At 36.4% G+C, this 22,363-nt stretch overlaps 2 protein-coding genes across 6 annotated transcripts in view; one reads left to right on the top strand and one right to left on the bottom strand.

The window, feature by feature from the left end:
* The window catches only part of Cog5 (component of oligomeric golgi complex 5), a 310,546-nt gene that overhangs the window by 229,434 nt on the left and 58,749 nt on the right, over positions 1-22,363 (bottom strand).
* Gpr22 (G protein-coupled receptor 22) lies at positions 5,926-12,912 on the top strand. 2 transcript variants are annotated; one of them, NM_001106722.1, is given in 3 exon segments: positions 5,926-6,340; positions 7,281-8,257; positions 9,769-12,912. In NM_001106722.1, coding segments are annotated over 2 exon segments (1,410 nt in total). In that variant the 5' UTR covers positions 5,926-6,340; positions 7,281-8,171; the 3' UTR covers positions 11,093-12,912.

Genomic DNA, 22,363 nt, shown 5'->3' with positions numbered 1-22,363 from the left:
GCTTAAACAGCTCGTTTGCAGGGAGGGCAGTCGGTTTAAGTCTTGTTCTCTACACCTGCCCTTACCTTACAGGATTTGCTTCTGTACCTCATAGGCCTTCAGAGCACCGAGGAACCCACAGAAAGCTTTTAACTCAGTTTCATGTCCTTGAACAAATTTGCCAAGGGTCTGGGATGGTGTTCACTCAGCTTATGAGCCACAGTGGTTATCTGTTTCACAGATGCAAGCACAAGGTATATGATGCTGGGTCTGAGAAACAGGATTTCAACATCCCTGATACAAAACCTGGCTTTAGCACAGTTGCTGACGTTCACCTTCCCTACACGGCCCTCCTCCCGAGGGCTCGATGCTCTGTATCGTGAGGGTGTCTACCACAGCTGAAGAACATCAAAGTTGGAAACGGACTGTTTCCAGAACAAGTCTATCCATCTGGTCTTTGTCTGCAGTCATTACTTCATCCTTTAAGGGAGAAGATCCCTGGGAAGGAGACCAGATAAAGAGCAGTCAAAGCCTGCGCATTTGTCCAATTCTGCAAGAAGACTCAGGGTTGCTCATAACAGACTGCTTCAGCCAAGTATACTCCCATCCAATCTAATATCAGAGACGCTGAGAAGTAAATAAATATGATATAGATGTCTGGGGGAGGAGCAGCCTTGGTATCTCTAGTAGACATTACTGTCTATATACAAAAGTATGTAATTTATTTCAAAAGCTCAGGATTACCAGAAGAATTTAGTAAAGGTAAAGGATACAAGATCGCCTTTGCTAGGGGCTTCTATTGCTGTGAAGAGACACCACGACCACAGTTATTCTTAGTAAACAAATTGTAAGTACTGGCCTACAGTTCAGAGGTGCAGTCCACTGTCATCATGGCGGGAAGCATGGTAACACACAGGCAGACATGGTGCTGGAGAAAGCCAGAGTTCTACATCTGGACCAGCAGGCCAGAAGGCAGCAGGAAGAGAGAGCAACATTGGGCTAGGCTTAAGCATTTGAAACTTCAAAGGCCACCTCCAGTGACTTCCTCCAAGGTCACAACTACTCCAACAAGGCCACACCTCCTAACAGTGCCACTCTCTATGAGCCTATGGGGGCCATTTTCCTTCATATCACCACAAAGACCAAACACCACATATGACTGCTGTCGTGTGCCTTAGCAACAAGGAATAAGATTTTTTTTTAAAAAATTAGGCATTGCTTTGATAGCATTAAAAACTATAATAATAAAGTACAAATCCAGCAAAATATGTACAGGATGATTAGGCAAAGAACTACAAAATACTGAAAAACTAAGCCACAGATGAACACATGAAAAAATAACAGACACTATGCTCATAAGATTAATGACTTAATACTCATGTTAACTTTTCCTAAGTTTTCCACAAATTCTCTGTAACAAATATCTAAACACTAGCAAGACTTCACTGAGCTAATATCCTTAATCAGATACAAGAAAGCAGAGGCAAGTGGACATATATCCATAGATATATCACAGGATTACTGGGAAATGCTTACGATTATACGAGGAGGACAATGCATGTTCAGGAACCTCTAGCAGAGCAACAACCTATGAGAGAACTCTCAACACAGAATGGCGGCTTTCTGCTAAGGGCAGTATATACTAACTAGTCTTTATAATAAGACAACTGAATCACAGGCAGCCATCAGTCATGTCACTCAGCAGAGTCTAAGACTTCAAAGAGCACAGAAGACAAACCCTGACCTAGACTTTTTAAATATATAATCCAGTTGCTAAAACTGGCTTAGCCTCAAGGTGGAAATATATTTGAGTCTGTATAATATCTTACAATAGGCAAATTATGCAAAGAAATGAAAGCAACCGAAAAGAAAATCCAATGAAGGAACAACAAACATCTATTTTTAACTCTGGTTAAAATCATCAACAGGGACTAGAAAGATGGCTCATCACATGCACACGCGCGCACACACACACACACACACACACACACACACACACACTCACTCTCTCTCTCTCTCTCTCTCCACGGATTTTCTTGGTAACTATATTTTTTAATTAATTTTTATGTGAATGGGAGTTTTGTCTGCCTGTATGTCTGTACCACATGAGTGTTATGCCCACAAAGGCCAGAAAAGGATGTTGGATTTTTGGGACTGGAGTTACAAACAGTTGTTAGTTGCCATGAAGGTGCCTAGAATTAAGGCATCTCAGATCCTCTGAAGAACAAGTTAAGTACACTTAAACACTGAACCATCTCTCTCTGTCTCTCTGTGTCTGTCTATTTCTCTGTCTCTCTGCCTCTCTGTCTTGGGGAAGGGAGAAGTTGGTCTGGGGTGGGGGATCTTGAAGGAAAAATTCAGTTAGGATATAATGTATGAGAGAAAAATAAAAGAAAGAAAAGGAAGATCAAAAAATATAACTTGGGCTGGAGAGATGACTCAGCGGTTAAGAGCATTGACTGCTGCTCTTCCAGAGGTCCTAAGTTTAATTCCCAGAAACCACATGGTGGCTCACAACCATCTGTAATGAGATCTGATGCCCTCTTCTGGCCTACATGCAAGCAGAAAACTGTATGCATCATAAATAAATTATATATATATATATATATATATATATATATATATATACTTCATTTAGGTCAGGTTTGGAAGAATAAGGGATAGGTTTATTGCCTATTACAAGAATGCAGTTCTGAAGTATGCCTCTTTCTAATAACTGGTTTTCAATTGTTCTCTTACAGATAATAAATTAAGTATTCTTTCAGTCCTGGACTGAGGTCTCAAAAGATGGTCCATTCTTATTTTGTTGACAAAGTATTTGTTGTATAAGAAATTTAAAGTTGCAAATCCAAATGAAACTTTCTTCCCTGAGATCCAGTGTCATAGAGTTAGCCATGTTAAGTAGTCTTTAAAAAGGCACTCTTTCTTAAGCTTCAAGTATGATTTCCCACTGTCAGAAATCACATTTATTTATACCTTTTCCCAAATATTTTCAGATACAGTTAACTAAAATATTTCATAAATTAAATTTTTATTTATAAATTTTTAGGAATTAAAACAGATATACAATAAAAATATTTGTAACTAAAAGGGAAAATATAATTTCTGAAAAACAATTTTAAACTGTATTTCAGGGTTAGATTTAAATATGCTGCTCAGTTATCATTAGAAAAAGCAAATTGTATTTCCAGTTTATAAGGTAAAAAATTAACCTATGAAATTATTTTGTAACATAAAATTTTATTTAAATCACCAGCTGCAGCACTTTTCAAAATTAGTATCTTATCTGAATACTTGTATTAAGTGCACAAGTGTGAAAAAACTGTTACCATGGAAACAGAATCTTCATAAATTCTAACATATGTAATTTTTCACAAAAATAATATAATCTATTTTTCTCCAGACAGGGTTTCTCTGTGTAGCCCTGGCTGTGCTGGAACTCACTCTGTAGATCAGGCTGGCCTCAAACTCAGAGATCCACCGGCCTTTGCTTCCTGAGTGCTGGAACTAAAGGAGTATGCCATGACACCCAGTTTTTTAATCCAATTCTTAATCTACTGTTTATTATTATTTATTACTATTATTATATTATTAGTTAAAACAAGAGGATTTTAAAATTACCTTGTGAAAAGTTTAATAACCTACAAGTACTAAACTCACTTGTGAATTTATAAAGCAAAACAATTAAACTAAGTATTGTATTTTAAAAACTGTTATTTATGGCTTCTCGTGTGTCTTTAATCAGAAGTCAGTTACACGGGGAATGCACAGAAATGCCCAGACTTGAGTTTTCTTGCCACAACTACCTCTTATAGAAAATTCAGATATAGTTTCTTAAAATAACCTGACTGTAACTTAGAAAAGTCATCTCATTTAGAATCACAGAAATATCCTTCAACAACAGCTATACCGTTGCTTAAATTACAAAATTTGTATAGCTAAAAAACAGGGAGTGAACTCAGATGAAACAGTGTTAAAATCATAGACTTTCATAATTTTCCAAAAGGACAGGCCCACTAGCTCAAAAAGTAGGTTCCCAGGGCTCTAACAGACTTATCCAACAGCCCACACTTTGGGAAATCAATAGATTCTTTTTGCCTTTATTTCTTGTACTTGTTCAAAATATTCTGACAATGAACCTAAGACACACTTAACTCTCACAGGAGAACACTATATAGAGTACTATGTTAACAATTCCCATATTCCAATCACAATTCTCAACTAAATGATGGTAAATGTTCCCTCTGACTAGAGCTTTTAGTTTAAAATAACATTTTTATGTCATCTGTCTTTAACATATCTGTCATTCTAGCAAGATCCATTTCTACGACTTTGAAAATGCATGTATAATAAGAGCCCAATATTTTCATTTTTAGCACTACCTTAGGACACAAAGCTATGCAGGACTTTTTCAAATCACAACACAATGTCCATATTACCTTCAATTTCTAAAGAATGCAATTCAAACCCATGTACTCATAAGCTATTTCCCAGTAAAACTTCAACACTAGCCATAAAGGATTATAAAAGTACATATTTTTAAAATTATAAAAAAAATAATTCCAGTGACAAATTTTTAAAGATGTAGGATACAACATGTTGAAGACTCAACACTATTCCTAATGCTGGAAATAAGTAATGATTAATACTCTAATAACACAGCCATCAGCATCATGTTCCTCTTTGGCTCAATGGGTAATTAGTCTTTTAAAAATGTGTACTTGGTTCTGGCTCATTGATTCCCAATGCCAAACATTAAGAAAATAGTCTAATGTCTGAGTTCCTGTCCCAGAATCCCAGTGGTGGAAAGAAAAAAACAATTCCTGCAAGGTATCCTCTGATTGTGACATGTGCACCACAACAGATGCACACACATACATACAGAAATGTAATTTAAAAAATAAGTAGGTTACTACATATATTTCCACCTAAAAAGGTATGCACCTCACTGACAAGAGGATACATGTATTTAAGATGACTAACAATTGATAGAAATTTATTTTTAAATTAATGTATTTTATTATTTTAATTTTATATCATCCTTTTGTTATTTTTAACAATCATCATAAAATAGGTTAGCTTTATAGCCTATGAGAATACATACATTTTTCTTTACCACATATATTTGCCAGCAGCATTAGCAATCACCATACACCATATTTAAGAAAGACCAATCCACCAAGAAATGTGCCCACATTGAGAACAGAAAGCCAGGTGAGATAAAATATTAATAGCAAATGGTCAGTACACACATACACATAGAAATACCAGCACAGGGGGGGACTGAGATCGCCATGCCCACAAGTGAAACAAACTACTCATATTTATGCTCTACCATTATGCAAGCACCGGAATGTTTACAAATGTTTTGTGAAATAATTACCATAAGTCGATGTGATCAGTAAATGAACAAATTAGGGAAATGAAGGAATATCTTAGTGAATGAACACTGAAGTCAGTAACAGTAAGATGGTTGCAATTTAGAATACAAAGACCTGACTTGGATACAAACTATCTATCTGAAATCAAACCTGGTTCACTGTAAAGATGCAGGCTTTCTATCTGTAGAACAAAGAACCTCGACCCAAAGCACACACAACTACTAACACACTCCATTTCCCAGACTTAAAAATATATTGTTTTTACGATGTAACCTCCGACACACACATACACAAAACAAAAAACAGAAACACAAGAAAAAAAGGAAAAAACTGTTTTCTTAATGTTTGGCATTGGGAATCAGTGAGCCAGAACCAAGTACACATTTTTTAAAAGACTAATTTACTCATATTCTAGTTAAGAGCCACAACCAACCAGTTAAAAACTTAGGCTTTTAAAGCAGCATCCTTATATAAAGCATTGGGGGGGACACCCCTGCCATCCATATGAAACAGTTTAAGCCAATACAACTGGCCAATCAAAATTAGTGATTGCACTGCATCTCTCTGCAGTGGGGAGAAGCGACAAGGTAGGCTGTCACTCTGCAAAAGCTGCTCGAGCAGGCTTCCCTCTCCAGAGCAGTGCCCTTCCTTTTCAGAAAGCCTGGATCCAAATGCTGTCTCTGGAGACAAGAAGCCTTCAGTATGCTAAATTACTTTCACTACGTATTTTCAAATGCTTATCGAGTCCACAGTGGGAAGAGTGAGCGTCTGCTGCAGCCTCGAAGCAGCACTACACATTCTATACATTAGCAGGGCTGCTCAAACAATGGCACAGTAAAGATACATTTTCATTAAGGTCGTTTGGAAGAGATTTTTATGACCTTCTTCCCCCAGCCCTGTACTTTCAAATGAACAGAATGAATCAATCAAAACTGGAAATGCTTCAACTCCATCGGGAACTGGTCAAATCTTTAGCAGAGGTAAGATGTGCTCCTTATTATAGTATATAGCTGGTTTTGAAACAGCACGGTGGGGTAAAAATTACTTTGGAATTTTTAACCTGAATTTTTAAAGGTTTCATTGTTTCCCTCTACTTATTGGTAAATATGTAATTTTTAAATTGATTTCTTGTAAGACATGATGTATTTTAAATGTAATTTTTAGGGGACACTGTTAAATTGAAAAGATTCTGTCCTGCTCTCTATAATGAACTCCAAAACCATCAGCACTTAAGTCTCTTTGGATATACCAAATATTTTTTAATGTTATTAATATAGCATTTCTCAAGTGCTAAAAGAACATTTATATTTCTGATAAGAAGCCAGTTTACTCTCTGGCTGTTTTATATTAAGGTTATAATCAGGCATGCTTACTGAAAATTATTTAATATGCAGTTAAGATTTTTTTTTACTACCACTTACATTTCACCCACATGAGCAATTCATCAAAAGAAATTTATAGTGTCTTATCACGGAATCTGTTTTAATGCGTTAAAGTTCAAACTATCTGCTAATAATTAAGCAAGCTGCAATATTTTCCAGCATGCGGGAAATGTTAAATTTATTACCAAGGGGGAAATGGCAGTATGTTTACCGAATACTAACTGTTCATATTCTCTGAACATAAAAGATTCCATCTAAAAGAGAAGAGAAATTATCTTAAAATTACAGTCTTTCTCATGGTTATATTTCAATACTAATTCTGCTGCTCAATAAGATAACATAATGCCATTTTTATTTAGAAAAGATTTTATTTGAAATAACTTCATTTTATGACTATAGCTATGTCTATAGCAATACAGTTTGCTTATTTTGAGAACACCTGGTACATGGCTTAATTTTCTTTAACCAAAGTAACTTGTAATCAATTCAAAATTATTAGAAGACCTATTCCTTAATCATTTTTTGCCTTTTTCACAAGGGCCCACAACTAATTCAATATACACAACTGGCAATTTGAAGAATGCAACTGATTAAGAGGCTCCCTGGCTCTCTGAACCACAAACTACTAGATATTCTTGTAACGCATGATTTTAAGACACTAAGGAGTTAAAGCCTCAGCTTAGCTGTGCTGGAACAGAACAAGCTGACAGCATCCCAAGACGATGCTACATAGAATAACCATGAAAAGAGAAAAATAGACCTGTAAAACCTGGAGACCAACTGGAGAGTGGTTTAAAAGGAAGATCTCACACTTTAAGATAGCAGAATTATGGACACTATTGATTCTGCAAGAAACAGTGAAGCAAAAACTTCAAAAAGGAGAATGTCATGATGTACCAGCAAGCAAAATGAAGCTGTAGCAAGTGTTTCCTGCACGATTCAGATATTCATATCAATTGGTATGACTAATAGAGTTTTCCATCTGACCAATTATGCATCCTCTTCTAATGAGAACAAACCGAATTAAATAGCAGATGGCTTTTATCAAAAGAGCATGTACTGGATTTATAATATAAAGCAAACTATGTGATCAAGAAATCATTCCAAAATAATGAGAAGCGCTGCAGAAGCAGCCTGAGAACAAACGGGTCTCTAAGTGCGTTTTAGGAGCTGGGAGCATTATGTCTCCTTTTCTGTTTTCACGGATTCTGGAAAATAGACACGATCATATATTTCTTCAAAAAGAAAATGCAATTTCTATCATTTGATGAAGTTTCATTTGCCTGAAAATTATGTGCTGTTCTTTAGAAATCCGTCAGTCACCTAAATCTCACGATTCACAAGTGAAGTACTCAAACAGCAAATGAATGAATTTCTACAAGACGTGAAATAAAACACAGCCACTCCACTGTTACCAGGAAAAAAATTCATGTCAAAATTGTCAATGACATCATGTATCAATTTGTGGAAAACTACCATGGTGAGCCAAAAGGCCCATAAAGCAACAGCGAACAGGTAGGTCAGAAGATGCATGGAGCCCCACAAAACCACATATGTTTTCTATCATTGCCTTTGTACTTGACAAGTGAGCTTTATTTAATTAGAAATGTGATGTGACAAAACCTGACGGTCAGCCAGCAAATTCAGAAAATTTAGTTCTCCTAAAATTTCTCCTTTTTTATGGGATTATGGGATTTCAGTAAGCTGAGCCATTTTATATGATAAATATGTACCTGGTAATATCCATTCAAACTAAAATGAAATTCATGTTGCCATAGGTTTCTGAATTATTAATAACATGCATAAGATTATCAAAGGTAACATCAATTTAAATGTCATTGTGAATTTAGAAAACCATAAGGTTTTATACTTCAAAATGAATTATTTTGCTGTTCAAATGCTACACCTGAAATGTGAAATATACTTGGATGTATGAATTCCTATGCTAAGCTGAATAACCTGACTGTAGACATTTCAGGACAGAAAATCAGTTATCACTTTTATAAATGACTCTAAACTCCTAAAATGCACATTTTCATGAATTAGTCAAAACTGTTTATTTTAGAACTTTTCTTCAAAATTATTCACTGGCTGACATGAGCAAAATATTTCACAAGTAATGTGTAACTTTAAAGCTTCCTCAAAAATGGACTTTAGAATATTTTTTGAATTTCATTTTTCTGCCACACAAATTATTTAAGCAAAAGAACTGAACACAGTCTTTAAAATCACTTCAAACTCATCTACTTCCTAACACATGAAATTTCAATTTCCTCTTTCTACAACACACAAGAGGGTGTGGTCATAAAATAAATAAGTCATAGGACTACTTTTTATTAAGCTTGTGGCTTTTTCCTTTAGCATAATGTCTCTTTTTTCCCCCAAATTTCTGTAAGTCTATTGTAAAATGTAGTGGATATATCTGTCATGACATACGAAATGCCCATCCTTTGCCCAGCGCCCACACTGGTGACATCTTAGAGAATCAGTTAGAGTTGATAGGACAGTGATAAGACAGTGAGGACGAATTAGTGCTGTGTGGCCTCATCCTCTCCATGAACACGTGTCCCTTCATTTAAAGTCTCACAGGGATAATCATACTTACACTAATCATGCCAGAGCACATTAAGACAGCATTTACATTCCATCCACTCACAACATCGCTCTTAATGAAATCTTAAAGGACCAAAATGAGTTTTGCACATAGAGAAATCTTATTCAGAAGCACTTTCTTTGAAAAATGAACACTTCAGTTATTCCCAATGAAGTAATTATTGAACAGATAGTAATCTGCACTACAGGGGAACAATCCCCATATGGTTATTTCTTCAAAAATACAACAATTTCCCTTTACACCAAAAACAATGCAGCCCTCATGTTTCTCAATTCTACATTTTGCATCAGCAGTTTACAAAATAACAAAATAAACTAACACAATAAAAAGATATCTTGTTGTTTACAAAGAACATCGTGTCTTATATATCACTTAAACTGCCAAACATCAAATATTCTATTTGATTTTCTAGGGGAAATACCAACTGCTCCAAAAGAATGTGTTTTTCTCCTGTTCTGGAAATCAACATGCAGTCTGAATCAAACGTCACGGTGCGAGATGACATTGAGGACATCGATACCAATATGTACCAACCACTGTCATACCCATTAAGCTTTCAAGTGTCTCTCACTGGATTTCTCATGTTAGAAATTGTGCTGGGGCTTGGTAGCAACCTTACCGTACTGGTACTTTACTGCATGAAATCCAACTTAATCAGCTCTGTCAGTAACATTATCACAATGAATCTCCATGTACTTGATGTAATAATCTGTGTGGGATGTATTCCTCTAACCATAGTGATCCTTCTGCTCTCACTGGAGAGGAACACTGCTCTCATCTGCTGTTTCCACGAAGCTTGTGTTTCTTTTGCAAGTGTTTCCACAGCAATCAACGTTTTTGCTATTACTCTGGACAGATATGACATCTCTGTAAAACCTGCAAACAGAATTCTGACAATGGGCAGAGCTGTGATGCTAATGACGTCCATTTGGATTTTTTCTTTCTTCTCATTCCTGATTCCCTTCATTGAAGTCAATTTTTTCAGCCTTCAAAGTGGAAATGCGTGGGAAAACAAGACACTGCTGTGTGTCAGCACAAGTGAGTACTACACTGAGCTCGGGATGTACTATCACCTCCTAGTTCAGATCCCCATCTTCTTCTTCACAGTTATCGTGATGCTGATCACATACACCAAGATACTCCAGGCTCTTAATATCCGGATAGGCACTAGATTCTCAACAGGCCAGAAGAAGAAAGCCCGGAAGAAAAAGACAATCTCTCTAACCACACATGAGACCACAGACATGTCGCAAAGCAGTGGTGGGAGGAATGTCGTATTTGGTGTGAGAACTTCAGTTTCTGTAATAATTGCCCTCCGGCGAGCCGTGAAACGACACCGGGAACGACGAGAGAGGCAGAAAAGAGTCTTCAAAATGTCGTTATTGATTATTTCTACATTTCTTCTCTGTTGGACACCAATTTCTGTTTTAAATACCACCATTTTATGTTTAGGCCCAAGTGACCTTTTAGTAAAATTAAGATTGTGTTTTCTAGTCATGGCTTATGGAACAACTATATTCCATCCTCTCCTGTATGCATTCACCAGACAAAAATTTCAAAAGGTCTTAAAAAGTAAGATGAAAAAGCGAGTTGTTTCCATAGTTGAAGCTGATCCCATGCCTAATAACGCTGTAATACACAACTCATGGATAGATCCTAAAAGAAACAAAAAGGTTACCTACGAAGACAGTGAAATAAGAGAGAAATGTTTAGTACCTCAGGTTGTCACAGACTAGAGAGAAGTCTCAGCTTCACCAAATACATTCAGAAGAGTTTTAAATTTAAATTGTAAAAATGAATTACTGCCAAATGTAAGAGAAAACATTCTAGGTATTGGTTATGTTGTAAAATTTCAATGTGAATGTCAACTAGATTAGGTCATATATACTCAATTTCTTCATTATTTAATGTATTTGTTGCATGGCAGTTTGTTAAAAAATAATACCATGTGTATATTTTGTCAATATTATGTCCATCAGAAGATATCCATGTAAGTCATATTTTCTAAAGAATAAATACGTAGCCTTAAAACAGTGTATAACTTTAAAATGTAACTGACACAGGTATCTACGTTTTTAAAAACAATGTATGAAGTCTATTATTTCTAAGACACAAACTACAGATATATTTATATGATGACAAGTTGCATAAAATATTTAACACAAAAGATCATAGGCTCAAAAAAATCAAAGCAAGATTTTCTGTACCATTATGCTATGTTTCTGATATGACCGACTTGTTATAATATTTTAACAAAATAATGAACTATATATAAATCTTATTCTTTCTTTTGAATGTAGGAAATACAGACTATATTAGTATTTCAAAATCATGAGTCAATGAATAAATACTTGTACATGCACACCAAAATAGGGAAACTTTAAAGTTCAAGTTTACTATAAAAAGAAAAGAGTTTGAATTCTATTACAGGGTAATATGCCTGTAATACAAATGAACCAACAATAGAGGGAGGGAAGAAGGCGACAGTAACACCAGCCTTATTCCTCCTTCCTCATTTTGCCTGATTCTACACCAAATGTCCTAGGTTAAAAAAAAATACTGGTCTTCAAACCTGCAATAAAGTAATTTCTCACTTAACTCTACGATTTTGTACACAAGAGGTTAGCCATACAAAGAGGAAGACTGAGCAGAAGAAGAGGACCATTTCTGTCACTGTAGAAAAGCCTAACACAGCCAGATGTTTCTAATTTTAGACACAGAGCAACTTACATGAGGTAGAATTTATACAACAGTTCCTTCCCAGCCTTCAAAATACAGTGGCTCTGTTTCCAGTCTCCAGGAGATTAAGCCAATAATAAATTGTGTCACGTTTCTGTTCCACCACCATGTAACCCAAGCATTTTTCTCTTAAATCCTCAATTCTTGCTAGAAAATGATTACTAATTGTAATTATAGATTGCTATTTTCATAGCAGACAAGAATTTTTACTTGTTATAATAATTTGCCAATGCATAGTAATACCAAAACTTAGCAACAACTTATTTAAAATAGGTAAGTACCCACTATATGTAACTGGATAGCTTGACAATAATTATTCTATATTTTAAATACTATATTTACTAAATGAAGTAACATACTTTTTAAATTTAAATGCTCATGTTAAACAACTCAATATACATCACTTTTTATACGAGGGTGAGATTCACCAATCAACTTTACTGACTAGCCTAGTCCCTAGGGAAATGACTGTGATACAGGAGCTTGAAATCACTAAGCTTTCTGGGAAATTAAACTGATTCGTTTCTGATTATAATACTAGAGTGTCAAAACTTGGCAAAGGCCCACTTTCCTTCTGCTTTATGAAGTTTAAAAAATGCTGCAGTTTGAGAAATTGTAGCATAATCAAATAAACTTTATTTTTGAAACCTAAAATTAAAACTTAATGGTGTTAAGAATTTTTTCACTCAATAAATACATTTGACCTACAATATATCCTAACATCTTAATTACAACTTTTAGTGAATTTTGTACTTAGACTTCCAAGCATAAGTTAAAATACTAACACCTAGATTTACAAAATCTTAATTTTAAAAACTAGACTGATTTTAGAGTTCATGTTATGAAAACCCTTTACTGTGCTTTCAGTATTTTTGATCCGAGGTTTATAAGCATTGTAAAGACTTTAGTCTGTTAGCCTAATAGTTGTCAAGCATTCTGACCTTCTGAACCAGAGAAAAACAGCAAACATTGCAAGTTCACCCTGTAAGCTGCTACGTGTTCACTGGACATCAGAGTTATATCTACTGACTTACAACCAACAAAATCTGTACCTGTCTACACCTCACCAATTCTCTCCAGCAGCTTTGCATGTGTTAAGTAGCATATAACAGTAAAAAGCAGTGCAGAAGAGAATCCATAAATGCTGCAACTGCTCATCTCCTGGTAAATGAGAGGTTAGCCGACCTCAAGTTTTCACAGACTTGTATTCTATTGAAAAAACAAACCATTGTTTTCCTTGGGCTGTCTTTTGCTTTGATGGTAATTTTTTTCCTTTTTCAGTAGTAATTTTGCCCCAAAAGCATTCTTGCTAATTTTTCCTTTATAATGAAAACCCTTTTTGCAAATGCAACAGAGGCAGGAGAAAACTTGGTACGGACTTTTCCTTATAATTCTACTTTTATATCCATGTGCTTCCAATCTGTGCTTGAGACATAGATGCTAACATCTCAGTTAGTTGAGTCAGCTACGCCAAGCATGAATCCCATAGTTCAGAAATTTGTATCGTCTTTTTTTTGTTTTGTTTGCCAATCTAGGAAATTTGTTACTCCATGAAAAAGATGTTCAAACCTATTGGGAAGTTTAGTTCTTCACAATTATGTTTGTTAAAAGGCTGTATTCTATATTTCACATTGTTAGTCATATTCACATAAGTTTTTTATCTCAAAAATGAAAATAAAAACTACAATAAAACCTCATTTCTCCAGGTTTAAAAGTTGGACTTTTCCAGCCAGACAGGTAAGGCTGGGAGCCCGCGTTTGAATCCTGGAACTCACACAAAGGTAGAAGAGAAATAACTCCACAAGTCGCCCTCTAACCTCCAATAAACAGCTTGGTACTTGAGTGTGTGTGCATACGCACACTCTAAATAAAAATAACTTTAAAAATCATATTCAAAAGTAAAAGTAAAATTTAAGAAAATAGTTACTAGGATTTTATCACACACAGTAATTTTGAGGTTATATTTCAAGGTCAACAAGATTTTTAAATTTTATTACATTTAGTGGTTATATATTTAGGTTGTGTAATTCAATTGGGCTGTAAATTTTTGCCATACACAAGCATTACAGCAGAGATGTTGAATTATAGGGGCGGGGGGGGGGGAGGTCATGGGCCACAGGAATGTAAGAATCCAAACTCAAGGTATACCTCAAGCCTCCCTTCTCAGAACTGCTTGGGATGGAGTGCTGCAGAATGCTGCGGTATTCTGGATGCCTGTACATATTTAATGACATAAATTAAAGACAGGTCTGGTTTTAAGTACAAGTTTCATCTACTTCATATATATATGCCCTACAGGTAATTTATGGAATATTTAAATGTGCCTGCATTTCAACTGAAACTACCACATTAGGTCAAGCATAGAATATTCTGTGTCCTGCCCAAAGAATTTTTTAGGCCTTTAGATTAGTGGCACCTGAGCTACCTTAAAAAGGGTGAAAATACCTCAAAGAGGAGGCAGACTGCATAAATGTGATAAAAGACAAGTAATATTTTAAGAGACTAAAGAAGAAAACAAGTATATTGAATTTACTACTACTACTACTGAGGAACACTACTACAATGTATTTCACAAAAAAGAAAAAAAGAAAGAAAGAAAGAAAGAAAGAAAGAAAGAAAGAAAGAAAGAAAGAAAGAAAGAGAAGGAAGGAAGGAAGGAAGGAAGGAAGGAAGGAAGGAAGGAAGAAAGAAAGAAAGAAAGAAAGAAAGAAAGAAAGAAAGAAAGAAAGAAAGAAAGAAAGAAATTAATTTGCTGTTTAGAAGAAAATTATCCTGTAGGGGAAAGTTGCTTAGGAAGTTACACTGAACCATTACCCAAGACCTGAAATGCCAGCAGAAACATGGAAGCAAGTAATAAGGCCTCCGGAATCACCAACAAGCTAGCAAGGGTGTAGTACGACTCAACTGGCTGGCCAGGGCCAAAATGAGAGCAACTGTCTGCAGAGTCAACAGCTGTGACGGGCGGTACAGCCCCAGTCAACAGGCTTTAGCTGACCAGACAACTGGTGTTAAGAAAGTGAAGAATGAAGCACGGCCACATGGAGAACCATAAGAAACCAGATTGTCCTGCAAAATGGAACTATTTAATTATGCACTGTAAAAAGTACATGGATAACAAGCAAAACTAAGAATCTGAGGGAGGAAAATTCAATAAAGTAAAATGAACATTATTCGGGAATATTTCATTACCAGAAAACATTCAGACTGATAGGATTTGGGGGTTTAAGTTTTGATTTTGAGACAGAGACTCATTAATACTGGCTGGTATGGAATTAACCACGCAAACTCAGAGAGATGTATATTTCTGTTTCTAAACATTGAGATCAAAGGCCAGGCATCTAAACTGAAATTTCAAGATTGATTTTCTGAATTAGCTACTTTATATATCATAATTGGTTGAATGCATCTTTCCACTAAGGCATCTTTTTGAATAGTTGATAAATATCACTTTACCAAGGCCTTATTTTATATATCCTTTACAAAACCCTAGCACCACATAAAACCAAATGTGATGGACCATGCCCGAAATCCCAACACATAGTTGAGGGCAGGAGGATCATAAATTTAAGATCATCCTTGACTAAATACAGAGCTTGTGGCTAGCATGGACTACTTAAAACCCTTTCTCAAAATAAAATAAAATAGAATAAAATAAAATAAAATAAAAACATACATATAATTAAAAATAAAAGTCGTCCTTTACCTTTTTTACCTCAATAAATTCCTATTGAACATCAATTCAATTAATCATATACATCTCTTCATTATTTGTTAATGGCTGCATAAAACTGTTGTTGTTGTTTTCAGACAGGGTCTCGCTATATAGCTCTGACTGTCCTGGGACTCACTATGTAGGCCAAGCTAACCTTGAACTCACAAAGGTCAATCTACTTCTACCTCTACCTCCTAAGTACTGGAATTAAAGGCTAAGTCACCACATCTGGAACATAAACATAATATTTTAAATTAAGACTTTTTAAAATATAGCACTGTTAAGAAATACTATTAAAGGATCAAATAATTAAACCTTTTCTATAGACTCAAATAGCTTAAAGCTATATTTCAAGATCACCTTGAAAAATGCAAGAAAGGTTTCTATTTCTTAACTTGGCATCAAAAGCAAATATTTTTTTTCTAAATAGAGGCAAGAAACAAACAAACAAACAAAAAAGCCCTACAGAACATTTTTCTTCCTTTCCTTAAATTAAATGTGAAATAAAGTAAACAAAGGAACTTCTTGGAGAGTATTTACAGTTCAGTGATGACCATCTGCCGACAGTCTTGAATCCAGGCCCCTTTGATGGCATATATGAGACCAAAAGAAATGAAGCATGAGTTAACTTACAGTAGACGTTACATGGAAAATGGTAGTTAGGTGCTATCATAAGAGAGAAAAATAAGGAGATATGCCAGTCAAAGACCTAGGACAGGGGATGAGGCACAGTTCAGTGGTTAAGAGCACTTTTTGTTCTTGCAAAGAACTCAAGTTCCATTCCTAGCACGCATATCAGAAAGCTCACGACCTCCTATAACTCAAGCTCCAAGGGGTTCCACATCCTACTACACACATGGGGCATACACACACACACACACACACACACACACACACACACACACACACACACACGTAATCGAAACAAATTCTTTTAAAAAGACTTAAAATACTCAAAGATATTCAGCTCCTAGAGAAATACAAATAAAATTGTGGGTTAGAGTTAACAAAAGAAAACTAATTCAAAACTGACCTTTCTTCAAAAACCACTCAAATAATTAAAGAGTCTGTAGCTCGCTGGCTCGATATATTTGAAATATGAGTTGACACTGTACCATAAGAGCTACAATAACCATTAGAATATTAAAGTAGTGGTACATATTTGGAGGGTGGTATCATGTTAGAAAGAGTGAGCTTGTTGCTAGTACAAAAGCTACCACTGCCTAAGGAATACTCATTTTTACAACTGAACAGAGTTCAGTAAACTGATATCGATCCCTTTTCTCATAAAAAAGTGAAGATAACCCTAAGTGTCTCTGCCATTCTTGTCACACAATTTTTACAGGCCCCAATAAGCTGCATCCTTGGCTTTCAAGCATGACAGCTTTGTACTTCCACCAGCAGGTGGTAAAAGGAGCTGTCATTTGTGTCACTGCCACCAATATCAAGTCTACCACTATCAAACCCTGAAGCATCACTAAGATAAAAGTAAACTGGGTCTGTCTGGAAGCAAGGTCATTTTCCTCACCCTGCTTCCATGAAAACAATGCGTCATATTTTCCTGAGAGGCACTAGCAGGACAGACTACAAAGCATACCAAGTTTTCCAGATGAAAAGAAATAAGAGCACAAGACAGAATAATAACATTATAAAGAAATTACTTTCCCTTTAGAGTTATAGACATGATAATTCTCAAGGTAGATAGAAACTTTTAATTTAATATAAAAATTGTCATGTTAATGAGGACAAAATGCAGACTCTTGCCAAACTAAACATAGACTGTAGGAATGAGAAACATATATGGTAATGCAGAGAAAAAGGCAAATATATCAGCAGGTCATATTACTCATGATTCCATGTCATAGTCTATATATGGGCTATTTTTCTTGGTATACAATATTATATGTTGACTGGATAGAGAAGATTATTGTATTATTCATGCCACAGGGCCAGCTGAAATGAAAACACTAGCCAGGAGTGGTGGTGTACATCTTTAGTTCCAGGACTCAAGACAGCAGTGACAGGCAGATATCTATGAGCTTATGTCATCCTGGTGTATTCCAGACCAGCCAGTATTATATAATAAGATCATGTCTGAAAGAAAGAAAGAAAGAAAGAAAGAAAGAAAGAAAGAAAGAAAGAAAGAAAGAAAGAAAGAAAGAAAGAAAGAGGGAGAGAGAAAGGAAGGAAGAAAGAGAAAGGAAGGAAGGAAAGAAGGAAGGAAGGGAGGGAGGGAGGGAGGGAGGGAGGGAGGGAGGGAAGGAGGGAGGGAGGAAGGAAAATGTACCTACTCCATACTTTAATGGTTTTCTTTCCATGTTTTTTCTTAATTTTGTTATAGAACAAAATGTTAGCAAACTATACCTACCTTACTGTACAAAGTTGTCTTAACTACATATACTATAATAAGTTGATTATAAAAATGAAAACTTGCATAATGTCTTCCCCAAAAAAGTACTTGACACACTAATTCGTCAGAAAATACTAGAGGAATTGAAAGTGAACAATTTTTTAGTTTCTAATCATACTCCTGTATCTTGCTTAAAATACTACTCAAAACGTAGTCAGCCTATATCCGAATCCTCTACAATGCTGGTTTAAAAATGTCTACTCCTCCTGGGCCAGCAAAATGAAAGGTACTTGCCACCAAGCCTCAAGACCTAAGTTAAATACCCAGGGCCTACATAAAGGAAGGAGAGGACCAACCTTCACAAGTTGTCTTCTACCTCTGTATAGGTGTGCCTTCACAGACACACACACACACACACACACACACACACACAGAGAGAGAGAGAGAGAGAGAGAGAGAGAGAGAGAGAGAGAGAGAGAGAGAGAGAGAGAGAGAAGAGGAGAGTGAGTGTGAGTCAACTTTGGGGCCCTTCTGACTTTCTCAATTAAGATCTCTAAGTTTTAACCCTGAAAAGTTCATTTTAAGTAACTACTTTCAAAAGACCTTTTGGTCAAGTTTCTCATCAGCTGACTTAAAACCAGTTACAGTTCCTCTGGCTGGAAGTCTAAACTGAGCCATGGAAAAGGACAGGGCAGAATGATCAATGACTCGGGATGGAGGGTCAGCCTGAGTAACACAACAAAAACCACCTCAAAGAAGTAGGAGAAGGGGATCACTAATTTGATTATCAAAAGACAAAAGGTTTGGGGTATTCAGGTTTCTAATAAAGGAGAAGTTATACATGCAGCTCACTCTGAATTCAATTCACGTCAAACTGCCTTCTTAAAGAAAAAATTAAATTATTAATCTTAACTACTTAATCACACATATTATAATCAATCTACCAAGACATTAGCTTCTTAGGAACATAAATTGTTTTAGAAATAAATTTTTGATAAAACATTTCCATTACAAACCAGACATTCGGAAAAACCAAGATGGAGACAATGGAGCAGGATGACCCAGATCCAGGTGGACTAGGTCAATTTTATCTTGTCTAAGTGAGTGGTTTATATCTTTATTAATTGGCAGTGAACCTATTGTGTAGCTGTATTGTAGATTGAGAATTCAACATTTAAATCTAATTGATAAACTACAAGTTTCTCGAATTTTGATTTCACTGGGCTACAGGGGATGTGAGCAAAGTTCCCGGAGGGCAGAGAGACAGCCTAGGGAGGACAGCTATGGAATGCCTGGGGCGTGGTGCCACACTAGAACAGCTTGCAGAATGCGATGTGTGTGTCAGGAGTGATAACAACCAGCCAAGGGGACGGTGTGAGAAAGCGGCCTGCAGAGAAACAACCTGAGCATGCGGCTCCCACGGATCCATGTGGAGTGGCACACTCAGGTACCCGTAGCCGCCAATTCATTTTTTATTTTTATTTTTTACTGCAACAAGTGGCGAACCAATGTGTTAGGCAAGAATCCACTAAAAATTAAAGGTTTTCGGCCTGAGAAAGCTTTATTTTCTAAGTGAAAGAGGGGCCCAGAGCCATGTTGAGTCACGTGATGGCCCAAGCACAGGAACCTTAAAGGAACAGAGGGGGAATCTGCTCACAGACTCTAGGTCCCCTGCTTCCTTAGCAGATTCTGATTAGGATATGATTTATTTAAAAGGCTAGTTTATTTGCTTTTAGAATACTTACATACAGAGCTTGTCTGAATCACGTAGGGAATTTCACATACATATATATATATATACACACACATATATACACATATACACACACACACACACACACACACACACATATATATATATATATATATATATATATATATATATATATATATATATATATATATGTATATATTATAGAAGTTGCTAGTTAGGGGAGGTCTAAGGGTCCAAGTAGAGAGCTAACAGATAGATGGTATAAAGATATAATGCTCTAATGAGTCTTACAGGATACTCATTCTTTCTAAAGTGGGCTCCATGGAAATTTTGGGTTAAAGTTCTAGTTTGACAAGTTGCCTGCTTCTTAATGGCAGATATTAATAGAAATGTGACTAAATTTGTTTTTATAGTTAGAAGAAGAGAGTGCAGAGTTTATCCAAATCACGTGGAGATTTTCACCCACGGTTCAGAAACTTAGTCACTGACTCCAAGCAAAGAGTGGTGACATAGTCTGACGCTCCAGGTAGAGAGCTTAACAGATGTATTTTGGGCTAAAACCTTAGTTTGACAAGTTGCTAACTTATTAGTATTGGTATTAATAAAAATATGATCAAATTGTTTTATGAACTATCCCTCTAAGGCCATAAGGCTCGATGATACTGGCTAGTGAGGGTTTGTGGTTATTTTTGATATTTACCACAACAGGAAGCTCATGTTCTTTTAACGTGAATTTTGGGTAAATATTTTGGCATGACAGATTAGAAAATCTTAAACAGACTCATACAGTATTATTTAGCTTACTTCTTTTTTTAAAATTGTTAAATTTTCATAATGGGTGTGATTTTGAGACTTACAGCCATTTCTCTGGGAGAGAGTACAAGATATAAGCTTTTCCAAATGCTGGCGAGGATGTGGAGAAAGAGGAACACTCCTCCATTGTTGGTGGGATTGCAGACTGGTAAAACCATTCTGGAAATCAGTCTGGAGGTTCCTCAGAAAACTGGACATTGAACTACCTGAGGACCCAGCTATACCTCTCTTGGGCATATACCCACAAGATGCCCCAACATATAAAAAAAGACACGTGCTCCACTATGTTCATCGCAGCCTTATTTATACTAGCCAGAAGCTGGAAAGAACCCAGATGCCCTTCAACAGAGGAATGGATACAGAAAATGTGGCTCATCTACACAATGGAATATTACTCAGCTATCAAAAACAATGCCTTTATGAAATTCATAGACAAATGGTTGGAACTGGAAAATATCATCCTGACTGAGGTAACCCAATCACAGAAAAACACACATGGCATGCACTCACTGATAAGTGGCTATTAGCCTAAATGCTTGAATTACCCTAGATGCATAGAACACATGAAACTCAAGACGGATGATCAAAATGTGAATGCTTCACTCCTTCTTTAAAAGGGGGAACAAGAATACCCTTGGCAGGGAATAGAGAAGCAAAGATTAAAACAGAGACAGAAGGAACACCCATTCAGAGCCTGCCCCACATGTGGCCCATACATATACAGCCACCCAATTAGACAAGATGGATGAAGCAAAGAAGTGCAGGCCGACAGGAGCCGGATGTAGATCTCTCCTGAGAGACACAGCCAGAATACAGCAAATACAGAGGCAAAAGCCAGCAGCAAACCACTGAACTGAGAATAGAAACCCCGTTGATGGAATCAGAAAAAGAACTGGAAGAGCTTGAAGGGGCTCGAGACCCCTTATGAACAACAATGCCAAGCAACTAGAGCTTCCAGGGACTAAGCCACTACCTAAAGACTATACATGGACTGACCCTGGACTCTGACCTCATAGGTAGCAATGAATATCCTAATAAGATCACCAGTGGAAGGGGAAGTCCTTGGTCCTGCTAAGACTGAACCCCCAGTGAACATGATTGTTGGGGGGAGGGCGGCAATGGGGGGAGGGTTGGGAGGGGAACACCCATAAAGAAGGGGGGGGGGATTAGGGGGATGTTTGCCCGGAAACCGGGAAAGGGAATAACATTCGAAATGTAAATAAGAAATACTCAAGTTAATAAAAAAAAGAAAAGATATAAGCTTTTCTGGTTGCCAATTAAATGATATACTATTTTGGAAGAAAGGTTTTGTCTTTGTGTTTTTAAAAAGAGTGATTAGGCTCTGGACACCTTCCAGACTTATAGTGATCAGATGATAGAGGTAGACCGCCTGAAAAACTAGATCCAAGAGAATCAAACAAAAGTTATCTAAATACTAAAACTATTGTCTTGAGAATTATATGCTGCAGAATATACCTGCTTGGATTCCTGATCTCAAGGATTTTCAGATGGGTCCAGTCAAGACAGACAACAGGCTACAACATTTGTTCCATTTTCCCTACCCACTCACACCCCAAGGATATCTCAACGCCCATGTACAGCTTGAAGAAGCCATTAAAGAGTTGTTGCCCCAATTCCCTGGACTTTCGGGGACTGAAGGTAGTTATGTTAGGGCTGTT

This window comes from Rattus norvegicus, chromosome 6 (genome assembly GCF_021556685.1).
Source record: "Rattus norvegicus strain SHRSP/BbbUtx chromosome 6, alternate assembly SHRSP_T2T, whole genome shotgun sequence".
Lineage (NCBI taxonomy): Eukaryota > Metazoa > Chordata > Mammalia > Rodentia > Muridae > Rattus > Rattus norvegicus.
This window is presented reverse-complemented; position numbering and strand designations above follow the sequence as displayed.